General features: G+C 43.0%; 1 protein-coding gene across 3 annotated transcripts; it reads left to right on the top strand.

The window, feature by feature from the left end:
• The first annotated feature begins 28 nt into the window (after nt 1-28).
• LOC109888957 (transient receptor potential cation channel subfamily V member 5) lies at nt 29-23,160 on the top strand. 3 transcript variants are annotated; one of them, XM_020480104.2, is made up of 21 exons: nt 29-889; nt 1,147-1,288; nt 1,388-1,527; nt 1,660-1,746; nt 1,860-2,010; nt 2,112-2,273; nt 2,468-2,577; nt 2,701-2,824; nt 3,013-3,041; nt 3,174-3,265; nt 3,498-3,609; nt 5,027-5,197; nt 5,445-5,515; nt 5,647-5,814; nt 6,452-6,570; nt 6,720-6,924; nt 7,121-7,328; nt 7,467-7,552; nt 7,667-7,830; nt 8,268-8,340; nt 22,768-23,160. In XM_020480104.2, exons 1-21 carry the CDS (start codon nt 806-808, stop codon nt 22,781-22,783), a joined length of 2,514 nt encoding a protein of 837 aa, XP_020335693.2. In that variant the 5' UTR covers nt 29-805; the 3' UTR covers nt 22,784-23,160. The 3 variants fall into 3 exon arrangements, 2 of the variants coding, with proteins under 2 accessions (XP_020335693.2, XP_031679266.1); XM_031823406.1 differs by having other exon boundaries at nt 2,112-2,297; XR_004209819.1 differs by lacking the exon at nt 22,768-23,160 and having other exon boundaries at nt 2,112-2,297; nt 7,179-7,328.
• The last annotated feature ends 1,590 nt before the right edge of the window (nt 23,161-24,750 follow it).

Below are 24,750 nucleotides of genomic sequence, written 5' to 3'. Positions count from 1 at the left end.
CCTGCTTTGTTGCCCTAGAGTGGACTTTAGCTTTTCAAACACCCCACCCTTCTTATGACATTATTGTGGCACCTGTCAATCACATTGTTATGGCAACCACGTCCTGTCCAACTCTGAGCTGTCGCTGCATATGGCCAAGTCATGGTGTTGTCATTTTGGATGCCTTAGCTAAGAAAAACAATCATATGAAAAGACCATTGGAATCCTATATCTAGGCATGAAACTGGTATGTCAAGAGTGGGGCCACTTGGTGATTATATGTACCGTAACAAGCCACAATACATCTGTACTGAGCACACACGTAAGCTGATAAGAAGCCATAAACATGTCCACAGTTTCTCCAACATGTCTTAACAGCTCAGACAAACTCCAAAGCTGTTAAACATTAGAAGATAGGACCATTGCTTTGTCAGTGTCATCATTGTTAACTTTGACATAAAGGCTGTTGTGTAACAAGCACATGAGTCAGAATGTACCATATTGTTCAGGTACAGTACTGCAGGTAGCTCACTAGTAAACAAACAGCTGGAAGGAAAAACAGTGACTGAGCCTGCAGAAGACTTTCCTTTTACCTGATATCCGCCTAACAACAATCCACTTCTCATCTCTCTGGATCACACGGCTTTAGCAGGTTCAGAGTCTACCGGAATATACCAACTCCCTGTGTTTTGAGTGAAAGCCTTTGTTTGGAAATAGCCGCTCATTGTAGAGTTACCGCACCTACACTGGTAGGCTGGTCGCAGTCATATTGGAGCTGTGTAGTTAAGTGTTTACAGAGAAGCCTTCAGGCCTGGAACACGGCAGGATGAGGAGACTGAACCGGGTTAGTGCCTCTGGCCGTTACAACCGTGCCATGGAGATGGAGATGACCGATGGAGTTGTCAACCAGGTGAGGAGAAAATGGCACTTTGAAGTTTACCAGTCTGCCTCTCAATGTCGTTATCTGTTGATATTTTTCCATTTCTGGAGTAATCGGAAACCCTCTCAATACATTTTCAATGGTTACTAGGCTCCAAACTGTGTATGATTAGAGAGTAGTGGGTTACTATACTTCTTACTGGGTGATATATTTCAGAATTGGACATTTGAGTACATGCTATGATGCAGTTCTATGTACTGTTGTGTGATGTATGTGTGTCACTGCAGTCTGAACAGCAGCCAGTTGTTGGAAGTGCGATCTCGAAGACATCTGTGTCCAGTGCTGCGAAGGCAGCTGCCCAGTGGGCGTCATACACCTGCAGCCGCTGGAAACGAGCCTGCCGTCAGTGTGTGAAGAGAAAACCCACAGGTACCATTGCAGATAAAACGCCAAACTCAAGGTACACCTAGATAAGAGTTCAAATACTCTGCACTCTATCAGGCTGTGTGATCACCTTCTTGTTTAAAGGGGAATTCTTTGAGACCATGTACAAAGGCCTGGCCTTGGATGAAGATGTCATAGATGGAGGAGACAAAAGCTTCCACCTCAATAAAAGACTGCTAGACCATTTCAGAGATCTGGCTTCCAGCAATCAGGACACTGATGAGGTGAGGGGTGGATGGCATTTACGTTGTAAAATGGGGCTAAAGGTATAGATAGATGTAAGATATATAGATTAGATGTGGTCTGATTGAAGGCTGGTGATGATTCATACAGTCAATAATCCGGTTTGGTCATAGGTGGACCTTCAGTACCTGAGTGATGTAATCGCAGATGGAGCCGACCCCAACTCAACAGACCGATACGGACAAACTGTCTTGCATGAGGTGAGACTGAAGTCTTCACACGTCATCAAATGGCTCAAAGACCTTCTGTTGTGGCAGCATCGTTGTGAGTGAAGCCACTGTGTGTTCAAATGGGCTCCTCTGCCTGGTTCTAGATCTCGAGGGCGTGGAACGTGGACGTGATGCGTTTCTTCCTGGACAGGGGGGCTGATGTTCTGCGTCCTGACTCCTACGGGGTCACGCCCCTGCACGTTGCCGCAGCTCTAGACTACGAGGAGATGATCCACTTCTTGTTGGAGAGGAAAGGTCAGAGGTCATTTGTGTCTGTGTCCCTTGTGTGTTACTTCTGTAGGTGAGGGATTTGAATGTGTCTTGTACTGTAGCTCACACGTGCATGTCCTGTCTAGCCGACATTGGTGCTCAGACCAACATGGATCATCAGACACCTCTGCACTACGCTGCTAAGAATGACGCGGTGGGGGCAGTCAAGGTGCTGCTGCAGTATGGGGCAGACATCTCCGCACGAGACTACAAAAGGAGAACCCCTCTACAACTGGCTGCCAACCTAGGTTCATACCTTTACTTGCCTCTGGGTGCGCATTTCACACTCCATACTTTGTATTAGAATAAAATACAACTTTATTGTCCAAACACACATGGAAATGTACCCTCCATCTCACCTTACAAATAGCTAAATTGCACATTACACAGTTATTGCTGTACTTGATTATGCTTCTTTTGTTGTACTCCTGTGTGTTTTCAGACAGGAGTGAGGCTGCACGGACACTAATGGAACTAGGGGCTGATGCTGGGGTAAAGGACTCTGATGGTCAGCTTTGCATCACCGCCATGATTGACAAGATGACCTCAGTGGTAAATATGCAGTACATGCTCCAATTGTATAGTTTGTCCTGACAATGTGCTAGTTGTTGTCATAGAGTGGGTTCTGTATGTGGTCATCCTATAGTATTGTTCAGCTCTCTTTGGTCTTGTCAGGCTCATTTGGCTCTGAACCAGTTCCATGTGACTGACCGGATGACCAGGCAGCAGTTCTACTACCTTCACCTGCTGGAGCCAGAGCCACCCTGCAAGCAGAATCCACCAGGACAGGGCTCACAAGGTTATAGTCTGAAAAAATATATATATGCTATTTACACAGAACAACATGTCCTATATGGCCAATGCTCCCACTAATAAAAATACACTCTGTTTAACCACCTAACTCAGTGGGTCAAACTGTGCAACAGACTTGTAAACAATTTTTTTTAAACTTGTGTGATCTCTCATTTCAATTTTTTTGTCTTCCAGAGGGTGTTGCCAGTGAGCCTACATCACCAGTATGTCCCACTCTTTAAGGCTAAACAAGCAAATAAAGTGATAATGGATGAAAACTAAGTCAACTAATTTGATCATAATTGCGATATGAATTTTCCCTGACAATTGTTCTCTCTCTCTCTCTCTCGCCACAGTTGGAGTTCATAGTACACCAGGGGAAGTTGGATCTCATCATGCACCCTGTGGTTCTGAAGCTCATCACTGTCAAGTGGAAACTATATGGCAGGTCAGTTAATCGGTGAGAGAGACTTTTGCCAGACAGGAGTGGCAGGTGTGTCACTCCTGCCAGATTGGGCTCTGTCACCCCTCTTCCTCCTTCCAGTCTCATGCTCTGTCATAAATGAAATATACCATAGGCCCTAACCAGTTAGACACGTAGCTGAAGGGATCTACTGTTAATACAGTACTGAATGGTGGCTCAGTATTTCACTCTGAATAGTAAACTGGTGTCTCTGTAGGTTGGGGGCTTGGATACTCCTACTCCTTAACTTCCTGTTTATAGTCTCCTGGACGACCGTGGCCATCTCTGTGTCTGTCATCCGAACCGAAGAGCCTTATGTTTTCCCTGAGGTGAGAAAGTGAAGGACAGAGGGAACATATATATATACACACACAGTTGAAGTCGGAAGTTTACATACACCTTAGCCAAATACATTTAAACTCTGTTTTTCACAATTCCTGACATTTAATCCTCCGCAAAATCCCCAGTTAGGATCACCACTTTATTTTAAGAATGTGAAATGTCAGAATAATAGTAGAGAGAATGATTTATTTCAGCTTTTATTTCTTTCATCACATTCCCAGTGGGTCAGAAGTTTACATACACTCAATTAGTATTTGGTATCATTGCCTTTAAAAAATTTTACTTGGGTCAAACATTTTGGGTAGCCTTCCACAAGCTTTCCACAATAAGTTGGGTGAATTTTGGCTCATTCCTCCTGACAGGGCTGGTGTAACTGAGTCAGGTTTGTAGGCCTCCTTGCTCGCACACGCTTTTTCAGTTCTGCCCACACATTTTCAATGGGATTGGCTTTGTGATGACCAGGCCAATACCTTGACTTCGTTGTCTTTAAGCCATTTTGCGACAACTTTGGAAGTATGCTTGGGGTCATTGTCCATTTGGAAGACCTATTTGCGACCAAGCTTTAACATCTTGACTGATGTGTTGAGATGTTGCTTCAATATATCAACATAATTTTCCTCCCTCTTGATGCCATCTATGTTGTGAAGTGCACCAGTCCCTCCTGCAGCAAATCACCCCCACAACATGATGTTGCCACCCCCGTGCTTCACGGTTGGGATGGTGTTCTTCGGTTTGCAAGCCTCCCCCTTTTTCCTCCAAACATAGCGATGGTCATTATGGCCCAGCAGTTCTATTTTTGTTTCATCAGACCAGAGGACATTTCTCCAAAAAGTACAATCTTTGTCCCCATGTGCAGTTGCAAACCGTACTCTGGCTTTTTTTATGGCGGTTTTGGAGCAGTGGCTTCTTCCTTGCTGAGCAGCCTTTCAGGTTATGTCGATAAAGGACTCGTTTTACTGTGGATATAGATACTTTTGTACCTGTTTACCCCAGCACCAAAACAAAGGTCCTTTGCTGTTGTTCTGGGATTGATTTGCACTTTTCGCACAAAAAGTACACTCATCTCTGTGGTTGAAAAAGGAGTTTTAATGACTCCAACCTAAGTGTATGTAAACTTCCGACTTCAACTGTATATATAGATACATTTATAGATACATTTCATTAACTCTTCAGAATTACATTAAAGGTGTGATGTTTTAAGATTCACACACATTTCAGTCCTTCATTTAGATCCACAATGAAATAATCTGAATATGAAGGTCAGAAGTATGTCACAGGTCATACAGATTTTTGGACATTGATGAAGTCATTGTGTGACCCCGGGAAGAGTAGCTGTTGTGATTGTAACAGCTAATGAGGATCCAAATAAACAAATCTAAATATAGAAAGTATATTCACCTGCAGGACTGGTGGCGTGTGTTTGGGGTGGTGGTGGCTCTGGGGCTAACAGTGGTGGAGGTGGGCCGGGAAGTGGCAGAGATGATAGGCTCCAGCAGGAAGCTAAGGAGCTGGCAGAGTTGGTGTGAGCATCGCACCAACGATGACCTACGCTGCACACACCCAATGTGGCCCGAGGTACAGCATCTTTTCTTACCCAGGAGACACACACATACACACATCTTTCGGGAAGTTTCTAGACTTGATCTAGGCTTACACAATTAACCAAAATAAACTTATTTTAAGATCTAAGGAAAAGCCCTCCTGACCCCAATACATTATTTTGGCAGTATGCCATTTGTAAGGCTACAGGTTGTTGTAATCCCCATTGAGAATGTGCAAATTGACATCTTCTTTAAAAGAAAATTGTCTTCCTGCTTCAAAGGAGAAGCATTTCTTGGAAGAGCAAATCAAGTTGATCCACCGCATGAAGGGAAACTACTTACAAGACCCCTGGTAAACACATTTGTGTTATATATGATACAGTACATCTCATATGGATATGTTGTAACTCTGGCCCTTTAATAATGCTCTTCCATTACCTAACTGGCAAGCAGACGATGGGATCTCATTTGGCTGTGTCACAGGAACATCTTTGATTGGCTGGTGTACATACTGCTGATGGCTGTGTTCGGGATCCATGTGGCAGACATCTTCTTGCTTGGAGGAACACTGCGGGACTACAGCCTGCGCCTCTTCGCCGTGGTCATCATCTTCCTCTGGCTCCGGCTGATGAAACACGTCCGAGCCTTCAGGTGATCAGACTGACCAACCACTGAAGAGTCCTCTTTTAAGGATCTTTTTTTTTGTTTTTTTACTTGTCTCCCTGAGGAAGTGCAAGGCATTTGTTCATTTTAGAGCACCAATCTTGTGGTGGAGAATAATGAATCTTTACTTCCCTTCCCCACCATTGATGACTGTTCTCTGGTACCCAATGGATCATGGAAGGGAACAATAGGTTCTGAGAAAAAAAGAAGAAAAAAACACAACTGAAACTAAACCCAAAAGCCTGAGCTTCCCAGTGAACAGTTCATTGTGTTCATGGGGAAGCTCAACGATAATAATGACACCTGGTCAGCGTCCCTATAGGTACACCTGGAGTTATCAGGTTCCATGACAACAACACATGAATAGGGTGCCACAGGTGTCCCCCCCCCCCCCCCCCCCCCTGTAGTGACAACAAAGGAACTAGAGCTCATAGGCCCCCATATGGACATGGCTCTCATATCCAAAATACACATTTTTTAGAACAGCATGTCTGGATATTTCCAAACGTAAAGTAGCCAAATACTAACCCACATTGAACTCATACAGCAGATCTTAGAGCCGTTGAGTCTGAAAATTCAACAGCGTTACACCAATACCACAACCTTTGATCCTCATTCTGTACAGGGTTATGGGTCCTTTCATTGTCATGCTGGGGAAGATTGTGGGGGATGTGCTACGTTTCCTCTTCCTATATGCAGAGATCTTTATCCCTTACGCGTGTGCCTTCTGGATTATATTTGGAGGTACGTTGGGAAACAAACCATAAGATCATGCATATTCTATGAAACATACCCACAATATGACATGGCATATGCTACTGCAGCTGTCCTGGTATGATACAAAATACACAAACAACTGTATTTACGGTCTGTCTGCGAATTGTCCTCCCCAGGTCAGGCGTCAATACCCAGTATGCGGACTGTACCCCAGCTGCTCTACAGCCTGTACCGCATCACTCTGGTGGACGAGTATGAGTTTAACGCCATGGTGGAAGTGGACTCGATCATGGCCCACTTCCTCTGTGGTACCTTTCTGGCTCTGTCCTCCATTCTGTGTGTCAACCTGATGATTGCCCTTCTCTCGGACACCTTCCAAAGGTACGGGCTGCTAAAATGATATTTGGCGAACTAGCAGATCAGTAGTGTGCTGATCAGCCTTTACAGCTTACACTCGTGTGCGCTCAAGTACTGTATATTGTTTGTCTACGCCAGGTTTGCGTGTTTATCTACAAACAAACAAATGACTCAGTATGCATCCGTCACTCTCAGCATCAGTATGTATCTCTTCTGTCAGGGTGTATGACAATGCACTGGCCAATGCAGTAATGCAGCAAGCAGCCATTATCCTGCAGGTGGAGGAATCCATGCCCCGTCTCTGCCGTTTCTATGACGACCAGCACATCCACCGCTTCTGTGCCCCTCTTGGGGAGTTATACGACGATGACATCAGAACTGACTCAAAGCGGCACGCTGAGCTGAAGACGATCACCACTCAGATCAAGGTGACTGGATGGGACATTAATCTTTAACACCTGCGTTGGAACTGTATGTCTGTATGTCTGTATGTCTGCCTGCGGGTTGGTTTAGTTTAGGGAGGTAGAGTGCTTGTTTCTCTTTTTTACCTGTTTCCGACACTTCAGGAGACCCTAGATGAGTTCCTGGAGATCCAAAAAGAAGTGAATCCCCCCGAACAAGGACGACCTGATGAGAGTGACAGGGCCTCGGGGTAGGCACAGCATTGCCTCTCTTTTACCTGACTTTAGGAGTATGGAACAACTATGCTGTATTGTGGAATATTTCCAGGCTTGTGTCAAGATCTCTCTCTTCCTGTCTCTCCTAGGGAGAGGTGCTTCTCATTCCCTGTGCAGGGGGAACACCTGCAGACTCTGCAGAGGCTCCAGGTGGACCAGACCCAGCAGAGCCAGGACCTCAGTGCCCTGAGGGCAGACATGAAGAACCTGCAGGCCCTGATCCACCAACTGATCCAGTCCCAGACCAGCTCATGTCAGTATTATGTTGACCTCGTAAAGAACCTTCTATACAGGGTCTATACACTAAGACAGACCCGATAACTAGTCTAGTGCAGTCTGACTGGTTCAAAGACTAAACAAAGAGTAAAGTCCATTCAAATCCAGAGGGAGTGCATGTTTGGATTAATAGTCTTTACACATGATGTAGTCATTTGAACTGACATCATGAATGACTCTATCATTCAAATAAGAGAAGCTCTACCATATAATTAGAATCCATGGACTTTACTCTTTGTTTAGTCTTTGACCCAGTCAGACTGCACTTCACTAGTTCTATTTCTTTGAGGCCTACTATGATAACCTGTCCCTGTGCCTGTTTCTTCTGTGTATTTCTGTGCTAGAGTATAGCTATGTTTAACTGTCTCCTGTCTGTCCATAGCTGACAGATTATGTTATTTTGTCTCTGTGCAGGTGTGGGCTGTGGTGTGACTGTGAAGGCAGCAGAAAGCACTGGGTCAGAGCCCGTCGAAGCGCCACCATACAGGTGAGGTATCACTGGTTTAAGGCATCTTGGTTATCTTTCGTTTTCGTAACGGGTCGCCAAACGACCTATGGGGAACTCCATCCCCTTCACGCGATGTGATTGAGATGCTTAATATCAAAAGATGTTTACAGACACGCCACACCCTTACTGTACCCATGTGACCTGCCACTATAAAAGGCTGTGTGGCGTGACATACTGTATTTTCTTAATTCTCACCTTTGTGTTTTACATTACGAGATAACTATTAATCCCCTTCTAATTATTTTCTTACGGAATGACCTACTCTTGTTATTGTGCCTGCCCATAATCACTAACTTGTATTGCTTTTTGTCGTGCTTTTCCATACTAGCTAGTACGCTAATTAGTTTAGGGTCTATCCCTTTAACTCAGAAGTTAGCTCGTAGCTAGCTAGCTAAATTAGCCACACATAGTTAGCGTAGCTAGTTAGCTTGTTGTACCTGTTGGCGCTTGTTGCCTCGCAGTGTCATGCCAGTCCCCGCTTGACTTCCACACCAGCCCGTTGATCCAGCATTACCACTCCCTAGCTTGTGATCACGGAGCTCAGCGGTGATGTAGGCTACCGGTCCTCGCTTGACTGAGTCCACCAACGCCAAGACTGACAGTCCACGCTTGACTATATACCTTGATACATATTTAGGCGGGAGTCTCGCCCCCGAAGCACGGTGGGTCAGAGCCAACGGTTACCTTTTTCTTGGAACACACTTCTCTTATGTGAAGACCCTTTCTTTGTAAACTGATTCAGTGCTGTACACGGGATGTTGTTCCACTCATGTCAACCGTGTGAAAAACAACTCCCAGCCTCAGATGAGCACACACTTTGCATTCTTTGCTTGGGAGCTGAACATGTTCAAGGGGCAGCAACAGAGTAGCAGCTCTTGCACTCACTGTCAGAAATTCAAACCAAGAGCATTGAAATCTCGACCTCTGGATTCTCGTCAGATGAGTCTGCTACACAGATGAATGATCTTTCCAAACGCTCCAGGTGTAATGACAGGTCTCACTCCCCTTGTGATCCGCCGCCCAATAAACCTCAGCGCTCATCCGCGTTTGGGCACAAATCTCAACACACTGAGATGCGCACGGAGATTAAGTCACTGGACAGTCGTATGGCAACCATTGAGTATGCCCTCGAACAGCTACTTGCCAGGCTTCCCCCGCCGGTACCAAACCCAACCCCAACCTTGTTGAATCGGATGACGGTCGACCAAAAATATCGGAATGTTTAAGAGGGCAAACAAGAACCTCAACGTGGAACATATACTTACTGCCATGGCGTCCACATCCAAGTTTGATGAATTCAGTTCTTCAAAGACTGAGACATCCATACTGTTGTTTAAATACTTTGTGCGTGAGCTCCAATGCTCTTTTTTTTAAAGGGGTGGATCAGCTTAATATTGCAGAAAGATGGATGCTTCCAACAATGTAAATGTCTGCATCATTTCCAAACCCCCTTATCCTTTTTTGGTAAATATATATCCATATACATACACTTACATATCCATATGCATACATAAACATTAATATATCCATATGCATACACAAACATTCATATATATATATATATATATATATATATATACATACACATACCTATATAGATATACATACTTTTTTTTTAATATACCTTTATTATTCCCCGCAAACCCTCCCACCCTTCCCCCAATTGGAGTAAACTAATAATCAATAACACTTAGGCTTCTACCTTCAGTTTATACATATTATACACATTTTACAGACACAATCTATTGTACAATAGTTCTATTTTGTTTGTTTTTAGTCCTTCCTCTATTTCTGATGTCCATCCATTTTGATTTATGTTTGTAACTGTGCTATTTCACAACATTTCTGAACCTATATACACTTTACAGACCGTATGTTTTACATGTGTTATCTTGTTATTAGTCCCACCCTTCAGCTCCATTCAACCCCTCCCATCTATCTCTTAACACCATCCATATTGAATTTCTATTTGCCATATATTTTTCAACTGTGCTGCGATGCTTCTCCAAAGTACTGAACCTTTCTACTCTCATAGCTTCTACAGATTGTAAATTCAAGATAAACATTTTTGCAAAAACAATAATTATATTATTGATTGATTGACTATGGCTTTTCAAATCACCCAGTATTGCTATCTGTAGTGTTAGTTCTAGGTAAATGTTGCAATTTTTCAGCCATTCCTGGACCTGTGACCAAAAATGAGCTACATATGGACAATACCAAAATAAATGATCTAATGACTCTGCCTCCTCACAGCAGAATCTGCAGAGCTGGGAAGATTGTATCCCCCATATATATAACATTCTATTGGTTGCAAGAATTGTGTATAGTAAAAAAAGTTCAAAGTTTTGAATCTGGCGTTGTTTTGCGTGTCACACATATATATAAGCCATGTGCCATGGAATGGGGACATCGAAAATCTCTTCCCAACTATTTTGCAATTTATATGGCACAGCTGTCCATTTTTTGGTCCTTAAATGAAATTGGTATATGTTTTTATTTATTACAATTTTCTTTAACCATTTATGTTCTTTAATGCAGTTCCTTACTTTTTTACCCCTTCTTACTTGCCTCTTCCATTTTTGTGGTAATGCTGCAATTAGTTGGTTGTAATTTTGGGTAGAGCAGACATTTCCATATGTCTGTGTTAGCTGCATGTGTGACATAACTCCACCAGTCCTATTTATGATATTATGCACTAACATTATACCTTTTTTTTTTAAATTTCATCCAATTTTTTTATATTTTTTTATGAATTAGTATATTTGAGTTTAACCACATATTTGTTGTATTATTTGTTCTGTATTTTCAGGTGTATTAAACTGAAATTGCAATCAACTTTCTAAGGCTTGTTTAAAAAATAACGATATTTTGAAGATTATTTCCTTGTCAAACAACCGAAAGTGAACCGTTGTAATCTGAATAAAGGGAAAAAGGCCATTCTTGAACATGGGGTGAGACATTCCTACCAATTTACTAGAGAACCAGTTTGGATTGAAGTATAACTTTTGTATGACTGATGCCTTTAGTCTAATGCTTTAATATTTAATCATTTCTTACTTCCGAATTCATATTCGTTATATAAATAGGACCTTTCAATTTTGTCTGGCTTGCCATTCCAAATCAAATTGAAGGTCACTAGGTGTAGGCAAAACCATAAGCAAAAAGGTAAACTGTGATATAACTAAGGAGTTAATCAGGGGGATTTTTCCACAAATAGACAGGTATTTTCCTTTCCATGGTAGCAAAATCTTATAAATTTTTGCTAACTTTCTATAAAAATGATCATTTCTTTGTTTTGGGATTTTTATACCGAGTATGTCCACATCTCCGTCAGACCATTTTATTGCTAAACTACACAGTAATGTAAAATGTGCATTTTTTTTGTGATCCAATAAGTAGTATAGTACACTTATCATAATTTGGTTTTAATCCAGAGAGGTTAGCAAAAGTATCTAGATCCTCTATGAGGCCGTGGAGGGATTCTAATTGTGGTTTTAAAATAAAACATGAATCATCAGCGTATTATGAGACCTTTGTATTTATGCCACGGATTTATAATCCCTTAATATTATTGTTGGATCTAATTTTAACAGCTAACATTTCGATGGCAATAATAAATAGATATGCCGATAGTGGAAAACCTTGTTTTACTCCTCTAGACAGTTTTAAAGTTTCTGAGATGTAGCCATTATTTACTATTTTACACCTAGGGTTACTATACATAACTTTAACCCATTTTATAAGAGGTTCCCCAAAATTGAAATATTCTAGGCATTTATATATAAATTCCAGTCATACTTTATCAAAATCCTTTTCAAAATCAGCTATGAAAACCAGGCCTGGTGTCCCCGATATTTCATAGTATTCTATTGTTTCCAGTACTTGTCTTATATTATCTCCAATGTATCGTCCATGTAAAAAACCTGTCTGATTAGGATGAGTCATATCTGACAATACCTTTTTAATTCTATGCGCCAAGCATTTAGCTAGGATTTTTGCATCACAACACTGAAGTGTAAGAGGCCTCCAGTTTTTTAAATGGACTCGATCTTTATATATACCACTTGGGTCCTGTTTCAGTAATGATGAAATCAGACCTTGTTGCGTGTCCGATAGTCTACCATTTATACAGTGAGGGAAAAAAGTATTTGATCCCCTGCTGATTTTGTACATTTACCCACTGACAAAGAATTGATCAGTCTATAATTTTAATGGTAGGTTTATTTGAACATCTGAATGATTCAGAGGACAACTGGGTGAAAGAGTTGTGGTCAGATGAGACCAAAATGGAGCTCTTTGGCATCAACTCAGCTCGCCATGTTTGGAGGAGGAATGCTGCCTATGACCCCAAGAATACCATCCCCACAGTCAAACATGGAGGTGGAAACATTATGCTTTGGGGGTGTTTTTCTGCTAAGGGGACAGGACAACTTCACCGCATCAATGGGACGATGGACGGGGCCATGTACCGCCAAATCTTGGGTGATAACCTCCTTCCCTCAGCCAGGGCATTGAAAATGGGTTGTGGATGGGTATTCCAGCATGACAATGACCCAAAACACACGGCCAAGGCAACAAAGGAGTGGCTCAAGAAGAAGCACATTAATGTCCTGGAGTGGCCTAGCCAGTCTCCAGACCTTAATCCCATAGAAAATCTGTGGAGGGAGCTGAAGGTTCGAGTTACAAAACGTCAGCCTCGAAACCTTAATGACTTGGAGAAGATCTGCAAGGAGGAGTGGGACAAAATCCCTCCTGAGATGTGTGCAAACCTGGTGGCCAACTACAAGAAACATCTGACCTCTGTGATTGCCAACAAGGGTTTTGCCAACAAGTACTAAGTCATGTTCTGCAGAGGGGTCAAATACTTATTTCCCTCATTAAAATGCAAATCAATTTATAACATTTTTGACATGCGTTTTTCTGGATTTTTGTTGTTGTTGTTCTGTCTCAAATAAACCTACCATTACAATTATAGACTGATCATTTCTTTGTCAGTGGGCAAACGTACAAAATCAGCAGGGGATCAAATACTTTTTCCCTCACTGTATAGGAGTGGTTAAAACATGCTAATAAGGGTCCTCTGAGTATATAAAAACAAGTTTGGTGTACTTCCACTGGTATGCCATCCATTGGAAGTACACCAAAGTTCCTCCTCTGTAATTTGGTCTCCTCCACATGAGAATTTCTGTACAGATGTTCATTTTAGATACATTTTTTGGAAACGAATCCATACAATTAGCTTCGGTTAGTGGAGATGGAGGAAACTGCAACGAAAACATATTCTTAAAGTACTTTTCTTCCTCTTTCAAAATATCATTAGGTGAATCATGCTTGACTCCATCATTTGTAACAAGTTTCGATTAAAAAAATGGTAGCATTTCTTTATTGAAGATTGAAAAATAATTTGTTGCATTTTCCCCCATATTCCATCCAGTTCACTTTATTTAAAAAAAATATATATATATATTGCACTGGATCTTTCTTGAATAAGTTCCTACATTTCTTTTTGTTTTTCCTCTAACTTATTCTGTGCCTCTATGGTACAGTATTTATTGCTATCTATCTGTTCTGTTAGTCCTTCAAATAAATACTGTATTATAGAGGCACAGAATCAATTATATATTTACTTTTGGTGTCAGAGAGAATTACTCTTAAATATGGACTCTTTTGATCTAAATTTCTTTTGTTTTATAGATGAGTACTGAATTGCATTGCCTCTAAAGGCACATTTAAAAGTGTCCCATACAATAGGGGGATCTGCTGTACCTATGTTATGTCGAAAAAATTCAGTTATAAATTCTTCTGTCCTAGTTCTAAACAATTTATCATCTCGTAGGCTTTGCTTAAATTTCCAATATCCTCGCCCACGTGGAAATTCTGTAAGAGTAATATATGTGCCAATTATGTGATGATCCGACCGCATTCTGTCCCCTATCAACACTTTTTAAACTTATGGTGCCAGAGAGAATGACATAAGAAAGTAATCTAGACGACGAGGCTTGATTAAGCCTCCGCCATGTATATCTCACTAGGTCAGGGTATTTAAGCCTCCATATATCCACTAATTCCAATATATCCATGACATTCATGATTTCCTTAAGTGCCTAAGGGTGATAGTTTGTAGTGTGATTTCCCTTACACTCCATAGAGGTATTTAAAATCGTATTAAAATCTCCCACCATAATAATAGAGTCTAGTGTTGCTTGTAGAGTTGATAAATTCTTATATATATTTTCAAAGAAGCTTGGATCATCATTATTTGGACCGAATAAGTTAATAAGCCATATCTGTTTATTGTCCAATAACATTTAAAATAATCCATCTACCTTGATGATCTGTTTGGATAATTTTCACATTTGGATTAGAATTACTATTAATTAATACCATCACCCCTTTTGAATTTCTTTGCCCATGGGAGAAATATACACTGCTCAAAAAAATAAAGGGAACACTTAAACAACACAATATAACTCCAAGTCAATCACACTTCTGTGAAATCAAACTGTTCACTTAGGAAGCAACACTGATTGACAATACATTTCACATGCTGTTGTGCAAATGGAATAGACAACAGGTGGAAATTATAGGCAATTAGCAAGACACCCCCAATAAAGGAGTGGTTCTGCAGGTGGTGACCACAGACCACTTCTCAGTTCCTATGCTTCCTGGCTGATGTTTTGGTCACTTTTGAATGCTGGTGGTGCTTTCACTCTAGTGGTAGCATGAGACTGAATCTACAACCCACACAAGTGGCTCAGGTAGTGCAGCTCATCCAGGATGGCACATCAATGCGAGCTGTGGCAAGAAGGTTTGCTGTGTCTGTCAGCGTAGTGTCCAGAGCATGGAGGCGCTACCAGGAGACAGGCCAGTACATCAGGAGACGTGGAGGAGGCCGTAGGAGGGCAACAACCCAGCAGCAGGACCGCTACCTCCGCCTTTGTGCAAGGAGGAGCAGGAGGAGCACTGCCAGAGCCCTGCAAAATGACCTCCAGCAGGCCACAAATGTGCATGTGTCTGCTCAAACGGTCAGAAACAGACTCCATGAGGGTGGTATGAGGGCCCGACGTCCACAGCTGGGGGTTGTGCTTACAGCCCAACACCGTGGAGGACATTTGGCATTTGCCAGAGAACACCAAGACTGGCAAATTCGCCACTAGCGCCCTGTGCTCTTCACAGATGAAAGCAGGTTCACACTGAGCACATGTGACAGACGTGACAAGAGTCTGGAGACGCCGTGGAGAACGTTCTGCTGCCTGCAACTTCCTCCAGCATGACCGGTTTGGCGGTGGGTCTCTCATGGTGTGGGGTGGCATTTCTTTGGGGCTCGCCAGAGGTAGCCTGACTGCCATTATGTACCGAGATGAGATCCTCAGACCCCTTGTGAGACCATATGCTGGTGCGGTTGGCCCTGGGTTCCTCCTAATGCAAGACAATGCTAGACCTCATGTGGCTGGAGTGTGTCAACAGTTCCTGCAAGAGGAAGACATTGATGCTATGGACTGGCCCGCCCGTTCCCCAGACCTGAATCCAATTGAGCACATCTGGGACATCATGTCTCGCTCCATCCACCAATGCCACGTTGCACCACTGACTGTCCAGGAGTTTGTGGATGCTTTAGTCCAGGTCTGGGAGGAGATCCCTCAGGAGACCATCCACCACCTCATCAGGAGAAAGCCCAGGCATTGTAGGGAGGTCATACAGGCACGTGGAGGCCACACACACTACTGAGCCTCATTTTGACTTGTTTTAAGGACATTACATCAAAGTTGGATCAGCCTGTAGTGTGGTTTTCCACTTTAATTTTGAGTGTGACTCCAAATCCAGACCTCCATGGGTTGATAAATTTGATTTCCATTGATAATTTTTGTGTGATTTTGTTGTCAGCACATTCAGCTATGTAAAGAAACAAGTATTTAATAAGAATATTTCATTCATTCAGATCTAGTTTGTGTTATTTTAGTGTTCCCTTTATTAGTGTATTTCACCTCCCCCCAGTCCTTTTCCCACAAAACTTAATCTAAAATTGTTGAATGAGTTTCCTGTAAACAATAGATATTATATTCCTTCTCTTTTAGCCAGGTAAATACTGATCGTCTTTTCTTATTATCTGCTAGGTCATTACAATTATAACTGGCAATACATATTTCACCACTTACCATAATGAGACTCAACTTTCAATTCACTTTATCAAAATATATGTTTGTAAACGTACCATTAAAAAGTAACATGATGATTGAGGGTCTGTATAGCTGCACCATGATATTTGCATTGCTACTAAGTAAACTTCCAATTGGTCCCCACTATTCCACCCGCTAAACGCCCTCCTCATCCCGAGTTGTGTTGTCATCCCAATGCCCGGCAGACCCCCCCGTATCCCATAGCCCTGAAGAGACTGGGATCCATCCTTCGAAAAGAGCACACAGTGCCACTCACAGAACAGAAGTAGATCAACCGCCAAATGCATTTCCATCGCCCTCACCTCCATTTGTAGCCATATAAATATATATAATTTTTTTCAAATCCTGTTTCTTATTTTCCATAATTAGCTATTAATATTTCTAGAAATGTAGGCAAAAGAAAGGTCTTGATTTACGAATGCATATACAGCTGCAGCTGAATGAGATGGCCTGCAAAACTGTGTAAAAAAAATGGGCAGAAATGGGGAAATTTTATTAACCATTGTCACGTCCCAGATGATGGAGGTCAGATATACCCCCTTCCCCTGAAACATCCACAACACGGTCCCCCGTAGTGACCATATTCCCAAGCATCTCCATGCAGTCAGACCTTTGATTTTGTGCCACCAGGGCCCCAATAATATGGCCCCTCTCTGAATGTCCGAGTGTGACCCCCCCCCCCCCCCCCCCCCCATGTGTTATTGCAGCCAGAACTGCCACTGCCTGGGTGGGGGCACCCCACCGGAATCCCCACCGGCTAGGTACAAGGTCGTCAAGGTTCTCATTAGAAGCTTTGAGAATTTCCTTGTATATTATTCTCTCCAGGCTCAGAATCTTGAGGGGGCAGTGCTGCTCTAGGTCTCCGACCACATATTGGCTGCATACAGACCACTTACAGCAGGCCCATAAAACAGTTAGTGACTTCTCCTTAGTATCTGGGTCATTCAGGTGAGTGTCTAGGGTATAGGGTTGTGGACTGTTCCATCAATATAGGATCATAAATAAATTGATTAGATGTATAATTTCTTTTAAAACACTGTTCCACCATGATAGGACAATAAATAAATAAATAAGATATATAAAAATGATATCCCTCATCTGAACAACATTGAAAGCTCTCTCACAACCCCTGCTCACAGCAATACATTGGTTCTGGGATATGCAACCATTTCCTTTCTCACTCTATGCCACACTTTCCCAAACACCAAAGAAACACACACCACACCTCCCACACATTCTGTGCCTTCTGTTTACTGAGTTTCTATCTTTATCATGTTGAATTAGTGCTTTTGTGTTCCAATTAAGTTATTGGATACAGAATTTTAAGCCGTTCTGCAAATTCCTTCGGGAACTGGTCATTCATGCCAATTTTTGTGCCAGCAAGTCTTTTACCCAGGTTTTTAACCATTATTTTATCTTTAAAGAAAGCAAATTTGGCAACGATTGGGCATTCATACCTCTACCCTCTGTCCGAAACGGTGTACACGTTCTAGTTGGATTTTGTCGACAGCTTCGCGTGGGATCTGAAGCGCTGTAAGGAGGAACTCTCTAACTACACATTCAGGAACTTCTCCTTCTTTCTCTTGGATACCTGTAATTACCAGATTATCTCTCATGGATCTAGTCTGTATGTCAAGTAAAGCTTCTCTCATACTGGTGTTCTCCTTTTTAACTTCATTAACTTCGCTTTCAATCTCATTGACTGTCTCTTTTGGTTGTTTGTGTCTTTCTCCAATGTCGCAGCTTTTTCGACACTCATCTAGAGAATTGCCTTCAACTCTTTTATATCCTCTCTGACTAGTTCAAGTATGCCCAGTTTGTCATTTATTGATTTTAGCAGATCGGTTTCAACCTTTACCATTCCCGGTGGTGAAAATATTAAATTGTCTGAGTCTGTAGAAGAGTCACGTTTTCATTTTGAAATAGATTCCCTTGTTTTACTCTCCGTCATGTTTGGGTATTGCTTGTTTTCATAGTATTTGTCGATACATTTCTCTAGTCTTAAGATTTGTTTTGTGTTGTTATCCAGATTGAAGGTTATCACCCACCAGATTGTGTAGTGCTAATATTTAGTCTAACTTACCGATATTGAATATTACGTTTTTATCTTGAGGTGTTCTACATAGTTACTCTCAGTCCGCTACCTGGACTCTTAGACCTACCTCTGTCAGCCCTCTGATGGCGTCTGATAGACCTACCCATATCAGCCCTCTCTCAGCCCTCCCAAATGACAGAACCCCTGCCATTCCAAGCATATGCACTCGCTTAGCTACAGTTCACGGTGCAGATGAGAATAGTTTTGCCCATTTTCCCCTGTATGGACAAATAATTTGCTTTGCTTGTTATGCCTGCTTCTCTCAGTCACAGTTCAGACCAAGAACTGCCAAACAAATGATGCAGGGCATCTGATTGCTTCCTATGCAGGACACATGACAGCACTACTTCAGTCGCTAGGCTTAGCAATTCAGCAGCAATACTGGCCTTCTATCAGTAGGAGCTGCGGCCCACCTCCTCCAAGTGTCTAAGGAGGACAGAGAAGCACAGATGACGCTTCAGCGCCTCATTCCAAATCCTAGAATGCATCAGCCAGCAAACCATTACTCCAGTCCCAGGGCCCCAACTGGAATGCCAAGAAAACAGGAGTGGAGGAACAGACACTCTCAGCCCTACCGAAGAGGTGGAGCACAGCGTCACCCAAGAGGCAGAGGCGAACCATATGCAAGCCGTGTCCCCTCTGCACCAAAGCACGCAGAGCCTCGGTCCTGAGCTGGAAAAGGTCAATGGTTACACCCTCTAACATAAGGCTATTGACTACAATTTTGGTAGCGATCCCCACGTTTCAGGGGTGTCTTGAAAACAACAGATTGCAACCTTGCTCAAAAGCAAACACTCAGTAATCTCCTTTTAAAAAGCATGCAATTGAAGAGGTAGAACCAGCGCAACAAAATTACTTCTGGTTCTACTCAATCTATTTTCTGGTGCCAGAAAAGGGCGGAGACCTGAATCGTCATCTCTCAGCCCTTCAAAATGCTAACAATCAAAACCAGCCTTCCGTTTGTACAACCAGGAAGATTGGTTCTCCACAGAACCTGAAAGACGCATAATTTCATTTTCTACCCTTCAGCCTTTCACTTGCCCCTCACACTTTCACAAAGTGCATAAGCGCAACGCTAGACCCACTTCGCCAAGCAGGAGTCAGCTTCCTGAACTACTTACATAATTGGCTAATATAGGCAGGGTCGCAAAGCCAAGCTTTGGCACACGCATCCATGGTCTCAGATCACCTCTCTGAGTTGGGACTAACAAGGCACTTGGAAAAGTCTTCTCTGGTCCCCACTCAGTGTGTGCACTTCCTGGGCTTGACACTGGACACTCAAGTCATGCGAGCAACACTCTCCAGAAATAGTGGCATCTTTGACAAATTGCCTTTCAACATTCAAACTGAGAAAACAGGTGACGTCACAAGAAGAGTCAGAGGCTACTAGCCCTCCTAGCTGCTGCAGTCCATGTTGTACCATTGGGCTTGCTCCACATTCGGCCAATAGAGCAGATGTACAACAGACACTATCTGTGTCCCAGAAGGGAGAAACACAAAAAGCTGATAATATCAATGAGTTGCTGGAGAACAAAACAATGGTTGCGCCTAGCACTTCAAACTCCCAGTGGAGTTCTGCTAGTTGCAGTTCACAACCAGGTGACTTTGACCATAGACGCCTCCCTACAGGGATGGGGAGCAGTCTTGAACCAGTCAGGGGCCCGTGGTGTATGGTCAGCACCATGGAAAACGGCTCACATCAACGTACTGGAGCTCAAGGCGGTTGACCTTTTCACTCCGGCACTTCCTCCCAGTACTGAGAGGACAACATGTACTGATACGGACAGACACCACAACCGTGATTGCAAACATCAACCGCCAGAGCGGACTGAGGTCCATGGAACTGCACCAGGTAGCAAGGGAGCTACTGCTTTGGGCAAACAGACACCTTACATACCTCAGAACACCTGCTTGGGGTGGAGAATCAGGCAGCAGACCTCTCCAGAGGAGACCCTCTTCCTTCAGACTGGTGGATACATCCTACAGTAGTGGAGATGATCTGGGCGCAATTTGGAAAGGCCACCACTGATCTGTTCGCATTGCAAGACTCAACCCATGTTCCTATGTGGTTCTCCACAAATGGTCCGGCAGGCCCAATTGGAGTCGATGCCCTATTACACAGATGGCCAAGTGGGCTGCTGTATGTGATTCCACCAATTTCCTTGCTCCGCGGGTCTTGGAAGATCAGTCTTGAGAGTGCGTCAGTTCTAATTGTTGCTCCACATTGGCAACAGCATCACTGGTTTTCAGACCTTGTACAGCTGACAACCTCCCACCTTGGGGACTCCCTCTTCGAGTGGACCTCCTGTCACAAGCGAATGGCAAGCATTGGCACCCCAAACCCAGCATACTGAAGTTGTGGGAGTGGCACCTGAGTGTGACCGCCTTGTAGCTGCAGGGTTGCCCTCCTTAATTGATACAGTTCAGGCAGCCAGGGCATCTTCTGCGCTAACCCTGTATTCCTACAAGTGGAATGTGTTCAGGAAGTGGTGTGTCGACCATGCGGAATCGCCATATTCCTGCCCAATTTCTGTCATTTTGATTTCCTCCAGGTTATGGCTACAGAAGAGTCCCCATCTACATTGATGCATCACCATAGGCACACCCTCTAGTATCGCAATTCATGAAAGGAGCCCACAGGCTACAGCCCCCCAAGGCTCCTTCAGTAGCCTTATGGGAGTTAGATGTTGTCCTACTTTCACCATTTGAGCCCCTGTCTTCACTTGAGATTAATGAGCTCTAAGTCAAGACTGCCTTTCTATTGGCTATTGTTTCAGCCAAGCGTGTTAGATAATCACATGCACTTTCTACCCATCCTTCATGTCTCACTTTAGCAGAAGTTGGATCTCAGGCAGTGCTTCGGCCAAATCCAGCCTTCTTACTTAAGGTGCTTTCATCATCACATGCTAACCAGTCCTTAATCATAGCGGCATTTCACCTGCCTCCCCACTTCTCACAGGAGAGTCATGAGTGGCATACACTTGTCCAGTTAGGGCATTGAGTGCTTCTCTTGCTGCAACAAAAACTGTTTGTCAAACCGAACACCTTGTGTGTTATGGGGAGAACACCAAAGGGAGAGCTGTCTCGAAGCAGAGACTGGCACGTTGCAGTCACAATCATACGCTGCAGCATGTAGACCAACTTTAGATGGCATAGTAGCACACTCCACCAGGGGTATGGCCACTTAATGGGCCCTGTTCAGAGGGGCCTCGCTGGACTATCCTGTGCTGTTGCAAGTTGGGCAACACCCATGACTTTCATAAGGTACTAGCGACTCAACGTTCTATCCACACCATCAGTGGGCTCTGTGGCCCTGGACACGGCATGCTCTCTCAACCCAGATAAGTGAGCGTACCATGAACCTTGTACATACTTACTTATCAACCATCAGTGAGATGGATGTTCTATAAAAAAAAAGCCTTTCCACTATTGGTGCTGTTGCCCCCAAATGAAGCCTCATGTTGTAAGTTCTAGCTTTCACCTTGCTTGTGTATATAGTTGTATACCACAGTTGAAATTCTGTGTTACCCTGTTGGGTAATTATATTCTGTTGCGTCATGTGGTGGATACAAGGATGTCCCAGGGACTCATCTGGACTAAGTTAAATGGTAAGTTATCCCACTCTGTTGTCCAAATGACCTCTACTGTACAGCCTCTCCCATAGTTAATTTGGCACCAGTTACGAAAATGAAAGAGAGCGTTGGGTTACGGATGTAACCTTGGTTCTCTGAGTATCGGGTCGCCAAGCTTTCATGTCGTTCCTCCACCTCTGTGAGGTTTGAGTGACGTAATAGACAGTATGTCATACCACACAGCCTTTTATAGTGGCAGGTCACATGGGTACATTAAGGGTGTGGCGTGTCTGTAAACATCTTTTGATATTAAGTATCTCAATCACATCGGGTGAAGGGAAGGAGTTCCCCATAGGTGGTTTGGCAACCAAACACTCTACCAAGGTTACATCCGTAACCCATGTGTATGTAGAAACCCTTTGTTGTAAGCCTGTAATTGCATAGTGCACTCTGCAGATGGCCACAGGGTGTCTCAGCAGTCTGCTTTACAAGTACAGGGTGTGTCCAATTTGACCTGTTTACTTTGAACTCATGAGTGTTGTAATATCCAATCCTTCAGGGCCTCAACAGGTTGACTCCTTGATGCTGAAGATGCTTGTAACCACAGAGACTGCACAAGCAACACGAGATCCAGGACCAGACAACAAGGATGAAACCTTCTAACTAACATCTATCTCCTTATCAGTTTTTAGGTTATTCAGATAATTTATGGTATCTTATGGTATGACTACAATACATGCAGTATATTTTTGCTAATCTAATAGATGCGGTAAAGAGGTCAAATGGAAGCATATTGTGGAGGATAGGAGGAGGACGCCGGATTGGCGCATATTCAACGAATCGGATATTCTTCAAATCTGTCAAATTCGGTTCCGGTGGCATGCATTGAAATGCGTGGCTTTTCTTTTGCAAAATAAATATTTTCAAATAATTGTTAACATATAACATCACATTAAGGTGTGGGACATTTACTGTATTACAAGGAACAATAGCAGGTCTGTTTCGCTCCAGTAGCTGGCATATTCTGTCCATTCACAATTCACCTATGGGAACATGGCGGCTCTTAACACCCGACAACAGAAGGAGTTGGCCACTACTATCCGAGAAATTGATCGTGACAACATTATCTCTGCCTTCGACTTGCAATTATAAATGAATCTCTTGCACTGCTCTTGCACTGCTATAGTGGATACCTACTCAACTAAAGTGGAAACTTTAGAGACAGTGGCCAATCTGACAGAAGGGCGACTCCATGACCTGAAATACATTTCCTAAAAATGAAAACAGAACTAAAAAAATAAATTAAATGTGGGGGTCACAGGACTTGAAACTGGTGTGGAAGCAGGCAACCCAACTTCCTTCATGAGCAATCTTCTCTATGAACTGTTTGGGCAGGAGAAACTGGGTCCCATGCCACTGATAAACATTGTGCACCGTACGTACAAGTCCTCTCCAGAAAGGATATTTTGTGTATGATTGTACAAATCCACAGTTTTGAAGTCAAATGACAAATTGTTCGCCTCACTGCGGATTCGGGGGCTCCGACCTATGCAAAGAAGAGGCTCAGCATCTACCCAGATCTGAGTGCTGAACTGCTGAAAAGAGGGCGAGCTACAACGAGGTGAGATCCCAGCTACGCAAGCTAAACCTGAGATGTGGCTTCATCCGCCATGCAAAACTCATTTTGACCTTCGAGAATACAACGCAGATGTTTTTTTCCACTACCAAGGAGGCTCAAGACTCCTTCGATAAGCACATTAAGGCCAACACACAAGGGGACGAGCCAACCGATTTTATTTTAGACTAACCGCAATTTGGTTGGCTCAATATTCAGGTATGCTATCCACACAAAATCACGTAGCCTAGCCTATGGCTGTGATGCTGCCCTCAGCATAAGACAATAATGAGGAGGGAATTGTTCACATGGTGGGGCGGGTTTCGCTTCTCGTGGGTGGGGAATGACCAATGTGTGGGTTTCCCTGTGGGTCCAGCTTTTTGTTTCACATCCATAGGCTTATTAACACTACAGCTAACAATTACATTGTTAATATTACATGGTTTTTTTTAAACAATGGCAACACTAGCTATTCTCTCTTGGAATTTGAAAGGCCTAAACTCACCTATTAAATGTTCCAGCTGTCGATATCTTAGCAAGAAACCGTATCTATATAGCAATTTTATATATAGCACATTTAGTATATGCAAAGACAAGATTATATCAAGAATAGTCTGATGGGTGACAATAGTAGCCTATCACCTGTGAATGATATATTATCACATGTGAATGATGCCCAGCATAAGGCAAGAAACAAAGCCTTTTTTTGGCGAAGGTTTGTTTCACAACTAAAGTGGCCAAATAAATTCTTAAAATTAAGATCATTAATCCACTTTACAAGGGGGGTAGAGCCTAACTGGGATACATTAGCAGCGAGTGTGTTTCATAAATGCACCTTTATCATATAAAAGCAGTACATGCATAATCACATTTGCGGTCACTTTTGATAATGGTGTTTTCCCGCTAATGGAACATTCACGCTTAAAG

The sequence above is a fragment of the Oncorhynchus kisutch genome, linkage group LG4 (genome assembly GCF_002021735.2).
Source record: "Oncorhynchus kisutch isolate 150728-3 linkage group LG4, Okis_V2, whole genome shotgun sequence".
NCBI lineage: Eukaryota > Metazoa > Chordata > Actinopteri > Salmoniformes > Salmonidae > Oncorhynchus > Oncorhynchus kisutch.
Note: the sequence above shows the minus strand (reverse complement) of the source record. Positions and strands in the feature narration are given on the sequence as shown.

Excerpts from the sequence above, each read along its gene's own strand:
- LOC109888957 (XM_031823406.1), top strand. The coding sequence starts at position 806 with ATGAGGAGACTGAACCGGGTTAGTGCCTCTGGCCGTTACAACCGTGCC. Across the intron at positions 3,042-3,173 it reads CCAGTGAGCCTACATCACCA|TTGGAGTTCATAGTACACCA; the intron begins GTATGTCCCACT and ends CTCTCGCCACAG. Across the intron at positions 3,610-5,026 it reads AGCCTTATGTTTTCCCTGAG|GACTGGTGGCGTGTGTTTGG; the intron begins GTGAGAAAGTGA and ends ATTCACCTGCAG.